The 7,380-nt window shown below is 41.5% G+C and overlaps 1 protein-coding gene across 1 annotated transcript; it reads left to right on the forward strand.

Annotated features, from left to right (window-relative positions):
• Nucleotides 1-2,160: 2,160 nt before the first annotated feature.
• Nucleotides 2,161-3,129, forward strand: LOC309852938 (olfactory receptor-like protein OLF4; the record flags this gene model as incomplete). The annotated part of the gene is made up of 1 exon (XM_082710469.1): nt 2,161-3,129. One exon carries the CDS (start codon nt 2,161-2,163, stop codon nt 3,127-3,129), a length of 969 nt encoding a protein of 322 aa, XP_082566595.1.
• Nucleotides 3,130-7,380: the final 4,251 nt, after the last annotated feature.

Below are 7,380 nucleotides of genomic sequence, written 5' to 3' on the forward strand. Positions count from 1 at the left end.
CTTTGCAAATGGTGAGATTCAATTCTTTAATGACCAAGTAATATTACATTTTGTATATATACTACATCTTTATCCACCCATCTGTGGATGGACCTTTGGGCTCTTTCCATATTTTGCCTATTGTGGACATGGCTGCTATAAACATTGAGACAGATGTGCCCCCCCTTTTTTTTTTAAGATTTTATTTATTTATTTGACAGAGAGAAATTACAAGTACACTGAGAGGCAGGCAGAGAGAGAGAGAGAGAAGGAAGCAGGCTCCCTGCTGAGCAGAGAGCCCGACGCGGGACTCGATCCCAGGACCCTGAGATCATGACCTGAGCCGAAGGCAGCAGCTTAACCCAGTGAGCCACCCAGGCGCCCCAGATGTGCCCCTTTGAATCACTGTTTGTATCCATTGCAGAAATACCAAGCACTGCAATTGCTGAATCATATGGTGGCTCTATTTTTATTTTTTTCAGAATCCTCCATACTGTTTTCCAGAATGTCTGCACCAGTCTGCATTCCCACAGACAGTGTGAGGGGGTGCCTTTTTCTCTGCATCTGGGCTAACATCTGTTGTCTACCAAGTTGTTAATTTTAGCCTTTGTGAAGAGTGTGAGGTGGTATCTCACTGTGGTTTTAATTTGTATTTGCCTGATGATGAGTGATATAAACATCTTTCATGTGTCTCTTAGCTGTTTACAGTTGTACCAAAAACTATAAGAAACTAGGAAGAAACCTGACCAAAAAGGTAAAATGTCTGTGGTCTGAAAATTGTAGAATACTTGTGAAAGAAATTGAGGAAGGCACAAAGAATTGGAAGACATTCCATACTCATGGATTGAAAGAGCAAATATTATTAAAATGTCTATGCTACCCAAAGCAATATACACTCTCAGCTTAATCCTTATCAAAATACCACCAGCATTTTTCACAGAGATGGAACAAATTATCTAAAATGTATATGGAATCAGAAAAGACTGTAAATATTGAGCACATTTTTTTTGTTTCTTTGCACACAGGTCAGAAAATGGCCATTACAAAATGGAGCCCCAAGATGATTTATCCCAGAGAAGCTCTGAATAGGAATTTCTGGATACTATTTCTACACTCTTTGTGGGAAAGGTAATATGATGCATATGCATTCATACACTAAACACTGTGTTGGAGTGGGTGGGGAAAGGTAAGAAGGACTTAGAAGTAACACACACAAGGAGAACCTGGTGTGCTCTCTTGTATGTAAGTGACACCGTTTTTGTGTTTGTGCACATGCCTGTGGACATCTTGATGAGTGAGAGCAGCCCTCAGAGTAGGGTTGCACAGGCTCCTCTATTGCAAGATGCCAATTATAATACATAGGCCAAATTCAATAACAGAAGTTACTAAGGAGGAATGTTCAATGGATCGGAGGTTGATGCAACCAGATCATAAAAAGGAGGTACACAGTGTGGACAAGGAAGACCCTGAGTCTTGAATGTTAAGCAGGTATAGGACCACATGATTCTACAAAATCCACTGCCACCACCTCTTATCACTGTTGCCCATTCCCCTCAACACACAGGCTTCCTTTTGTGCCTTGATTTTCTGACAGAAGCACTTCCTTGGGGCCTTTGTACTAGCTCTTTCCTCTATCAGGAAGACCTCCTCTCTTCCACCCACTCTTCCATGAAGTCTCATTTCAAAGGTCAACTTCTTAGCTAACCTTGACTGAACACCCAACATAACACCTGACACATTCTCTCCCTTAACCTGCTTTTGTTCTGTTCATATCATCTCTTCCCATCTCATGATTACTTAATCTTTACATATGCATCTACCCTATCACCATCATTGAATTGTAGGGACTTTTGCTTTTCAACACCCACTACTTTATGACTAGAATTTCAAAAACATGGTTGACATAGTATGTATTTTTCAAATGCATGAAATATTTTCTTACTGAAACTGTAAAATATCCTTTTGTGGACCTTTTGGGGAAACATCTGATGTTTTGATGAAAATTACTAATCAGAGAGAACTAGGGATCCTCTTAAGGGGCCCAAATTCATTCACAAAATACTGTGATTACTTTCTTAACTGGAAAATATAAATTGTTGCATTTCCACAATGTGAGCAAAGACTATTTGTGTAAAAATTAATTCTGTTACTTCCCTCTGTGCTGGTAGTCACCTACAACACATGGACCCAGGAAACAACACAGGAATTTCAGAATTCCAGCTTCTGGGATTTTCAGAGAAACCAGAACTGCAGCCCCTCATATTTGGGCTTTTCCTCTCCATGTATCTGATCACTGTGTTTGGAAACCTGCTCATCATTCTGGCCGTACACTCTGACTCCCACCTCCACACCCCCATGTACTTCTTCCTCACCAACCTATCCTTTGTAGACATCTGTTTCACCTCCACCACCATCCCCAAGATGCTGTGGAACATTCAGACTCAGAGCAAAGTCATAACCTACGCAGGCTGCATCACACAGATGTATTTTTTTATGCTGTTTACAGGATTAGACATGTTTCTCCTGACTGTGATGGCTTATGACCGCTTTGTGGCCATCTGTCACCCACTGCACTACACAGTCATCATGAACCCCTGGCTTTGTGGACTGCTGGTTCTGGTATGTTGGATCCTGAGTGTCTTTCATTCTTTACTACACACTTCCATGGTGTTGCGGTTGTCCTTCTGCACAGAGGTGGAAATCCCCCACTTTTTCTGTGAACTCAACCAGATGATCCAACTTGCATGTTCTGACACGTTTCTCAATAATATGGTGATGTATTTTGCAGCCATATTGCTGGCTGTTGGTCCCTTCATTAGTATCCTTTACTCTTACTCTAAGATTGTTTCCTCCATATGTGGGATCTCATCAGCTCAGAGCAAGTATAAAGCATTTTCCACCTGTACATCTCACCTCTCAGTTGTCTCTTTATTTTATTGTACGAGCCTAGGAGTGTACCTTAGCTCTGCTGCTACCAAGAGCTCCCACTCAAATACAGTAGCCTCAGTTATGTACACAGTTGTTACGCCCATGCTGAACCCGTTCATCTACAGCCTGAGGAATAAAGACATAAAGGAGGCTCTGATGAGATTCTCTAGGATGACAACTCTAAAAGGGATAATTGTCCTGGCACTGAAGAAGTGCCCATGATTGCAGGGCCCAAAGCCTGATCCAAATGTTGAGATACATTGATCAGATTGTGGAAGTGGAACATGCCTCTTTTATTTATTTTTTTTCTTGTAATTTCTATTTTTTTAACCCCTTGTATAATTTACATAACTCCATTTATTAAACTTTGTGATAACTCTGATATCCAAGAGATTTTCCCTTGTCGTTATCCTGTTCTCACAATGTCATTCCTAATCTCAAATGTGAAATATTTGGACATTCTCACTTATTCAAAGGACTCCATGAATCTGTTAAGAATTATTTCTTCTTGGGCCACCTGGGTGTCTCAGTGGGTTAAAGTCTCTGCCTTCAGCTCAGGTTATAGTCCCAGGGTTCAGGGATTGAGCCCTGCATTGGACTCTCTGCTCAGTGGGGAGCCTACTCCCCACCCCCCTGCCTGCCTCTCTGCCTACTTGTGATCTCTGTCAGGTAAATAAATACAATCTTTGAAAAAAAATTCTTCTCAAATAAAATACATCACAGTATGTATAGTTTCTTTAGTTCGACTGAATACTACCCTATGGAAAATTTACACTTAGCCACCCCAGCTATTTATGTTAATTTATAACAGTGGAAAATCTAAGACTACTGTGCTTTCCTCTCATGAACATCATTCCTTTGTATATCATTATCTTTACTGTTCTGCCTGAGAATGGACACTTAGATGTACTGGTGGTTGTAGCTGTTCATGGAGATTTTTCTACACATTAGGATTCTGTTGTTACACAGCTTATGTTCTTCATGCCTACCATAGTCTCTAGCAAAAAAAAAATAAATAAATAAATAAAAAATAAAAAAAATACATTCTCCAAGTGGAATATATACAGAAAGACAGATATGGATAAAATAGAATGATAATATATGGCCTTAGAATCAACCTTGGCTTTAAGTGTGATAAAGCAAAATATTAAAGCATACATTTGTTATAGGCACTTTATCCATTCATTGAATTATGAAATATCAGAATCCATTCATTAAGATGAAAAACTTGGTAGGGATGTTTGGGGCTTAATTAAATTATTTTCTGGATTCTGGTCCTTTCATTTCTCTAAATGAAGTATTTCCCACTATTCAAAATTTTGCCATCCCCTCTAAAGTGTCAGTGAGTAAAGAGTATAATTATCATACATTACATATCATCCTCATAACCATAGGATGACTTACCAGCAAGCTTGGATTCCTGCCCATGATGTGACCCAGAGTCACAAATTTTGTGCACACAGACATGTCCTTCCAACTTTTCCATGTTACCTCAAAGGGGCCTCAGTGGAGTCATTTTTATTTATTTATTTATTTATTAAAAGTTTTTTGTTGTTGTTGTTGTTGTTGCTGTTTTTTATCTGAGAGAGAGAGAAAGAAAAAGAGAGAGATGGAACACAAGCAGGGGTAGTGGTAGGCAGGGAGAGGGAGAAGCAGACTCCCTGATGAGTAGGGAGCCTGATGCAGGACTGGATGCCAGGGTTCTGGGATCCTGATCTCAGCCAAAGGCAGCCACTTAAGGTATTGAGCCACCCAGGAATCCTGGAGTCATTTTTATAATACATGAGATAAACTTGAAGAACAGAGTAATCATGAAAGCTAATTTCAAGTATCAGAAAAAACGCTTAGAATAAAAAGAATCAGATCATTACAAATGCTATGTGTTCTGCCTGGTCTCATTATTATATCATTTAGCTATTGCTACATAGAAAGCACCCTAAAATAAAATGGCTTAGTATAGGGGTGCCTGCATAACTCAGTTGGTTAAGCACATTCCTTTGGCTCAGATCATGATCCAGGGGTCCTGGGATTGAGCTCCCTACTCAGCAGGGAGTCTTTTTCTCCCTCTACTTCTTTCACCACCACCTGCCACCATGCTCTCTCTTTAGGTTGTGTGCGCTCTCTCTCTCTCATGTAAATAAATGAGATTTAAAAAAAGAAATGGCTAATATAACATCTTTATTATCGAAGGGGCCTGTAGGGTAGGCAGTTGTTCTGATCCGTGCAGGGTTTCTCATGAGTCTGAAGTCAGTTTTGACTCTCTACATTGTGTTTCTAAGGGTCATCCAGAGGCTTGTGGCTATATTGCTCTTCTATCTTGAACCAATTTATACCATTTTCCTCCTTTCAAATATGTAGGTAATCTTCTAGATACAAAATAAATGAGTTTATGAAATGTGAATGGCCTTAATTTATTTCCACTATTTTAACATACAGATGTGAACCTTTGTTTTTCCACAGTTGGAAGAGACCTCTCCCACCTGGACAGGGGTGGCTCAGCTACCTGTGCTCCAGATCTGCCCTGAGTCATAAGCACTACTAGAATTTTTTAAATTCTCATTAATTTGCTGGAGCATTATTACATGTGATAAATAAACTGTACATATTTTAAGTATACAACTGTGGGAATTGAAAGGATCACTGAAAAATTATGGGTACATTCTGCATCATTCGATTTCCATAGAACTCAAGAAGGTGCACAGCAAGCTCTAACTACTTCATTATGCAATTGTTAGGGTGTAATCCCTCCACCTTCCCTTTCTTCTGAAGGCAATATTGAATCATAAACATAACTTCAAGAGATGTTGTAAGGCGAGGAGAGACAAGATGGCAGGGAAGTCGGAGGAGGTGCTCTTTCAACCTGTACTCTAAAGTGAGCTGATTACCTTCCAAAGAACTCTGATCACCCATGAAATCAGCCTGAGATCAGAATTATACATGTCTGGATCTCTACAGGAGCAGAAGACACCAGTGGGCAGGTAAAGCGGAGTGGGAAAGTCTGACTGATAAAGTCGGACTGATATCAGAAGATAAACAAAAGGGGGAGGGAGCCACCAGAGGCAGCCCATTGGAAACTAATATCCCAATACGAGAGTGCCCTGCATCTGGGGACCAGAATTAACTGGGAGTCTGGTAGAAGGCACTCAAAAAGAGCAAAGGATCATGGGGGAGGGAATTGAGGGAATCCGAGCATTAGGGACAGGGTCTTAAGTCCCCAGACCCAGGACAGCCACCCCTGGTGCAGAGCCAGAGAGAGTGCAGCAGAGAAGCCAGGTCTTGGTCTCTGAGCCACCAGCATGCCTGAGAGCATGTGGAATCTGGCTCCCTTGAGGGCCTGGGAGCCTCCCCAGCTGGCAGAAGCACAGCCTTTTTGCAGTACCCATGCGAATGCCGTGCTGTGCTATCAGAGTACAAGTCGCGCCCCGCACCCTCCCGGAGAGAGGTGCGCACAGGCGCCAGCCCGGTTCTCTCAGACCCAGAAAGACCAGACACTCCCAGCCCAGGCATGAGGGAAAATCTCAGTGTGCGATCACTGCTTGGAACCTCTCTGGCAGTCTGGAGCTGGCCAGACAACCGCCGCTGCTGTGGTTTTGGGTACAAGCAAAAAATCCTGCATCCCCAGGAACTGCAACTCAGAACCTGCTCTGCCCCTGGCCAAGGGGGAATTTATTTGGGCTTTGCAGCCAGACTGAGGCTATATTCTGAGAGGGAGGTCATGGTGAAGTTTGCTTTCCTCTAAACCTACATAAACCATCAAAAGCAGTCAAGGTGAGAGAGAAAAACAAAAGTGAACAAACATAAAAATCTCCAGAGAACAAAAGCCTGAGAAAACCAGTTTCCTCAGAGCTCACACCCTTGAAAGGGGCAGGAGGACTTAACTCAGAGAACTATCATTGACTGAAAACCCACGTGGCAAAAAAAAAAAAAAAAGAAGAAGACAAGAGAACGACCACCAGTACTTCATAGGGCAGCTTTTTTTTCTTTCTTTTTTTAATTTTTTATTTTTTATAAACATATATTTTTATCCCCAGGGGTACAGGTCTGTGAATCACCAGGTTTACACACTTCACAGCACTCACCAAAGCACATACCCTCCCCAATGTCCATAATCCCACCCCCTTCTCCCAAAACCCCTCCCCTCAGCAACCCTCAGTTTGTTTTGTGAGATTAAGAGTCACTTATGATTTGTCTCCCTCCCAGTCCCATCTTGTTTCATTTATTCTTCTCCTACACACTTAAGCCTCCATGTTGCATCACCACTTCCTCATATCAGGGAGATCATATGATAGTTGTCTTTCTCTGTTTGACTTATTTCGCTAAGCATGATACGCTCTAGTTCCATCCATGTTGTCGCAAATGGCAAGATTTCATTTCTTTTGATGGCTGCATAGTATTCCATTGTGTATATATACCACATCTTCTTGATCCATTCATCTGTTGATGGACATCTAGGTTCTTTCCATAGTTTGGCTA

This window comes from Mustela nivalis (genome assembly GCF_964662115.1).
Source record: "Mustela nivalis genome assembly, chromosome: 1".
Taxonomy (NCBI): Eukaryota; Metazoa; Chordata; class Mammalia; order Carnivora; family Mustelidae; genus Mustela; species Mustela nivalis.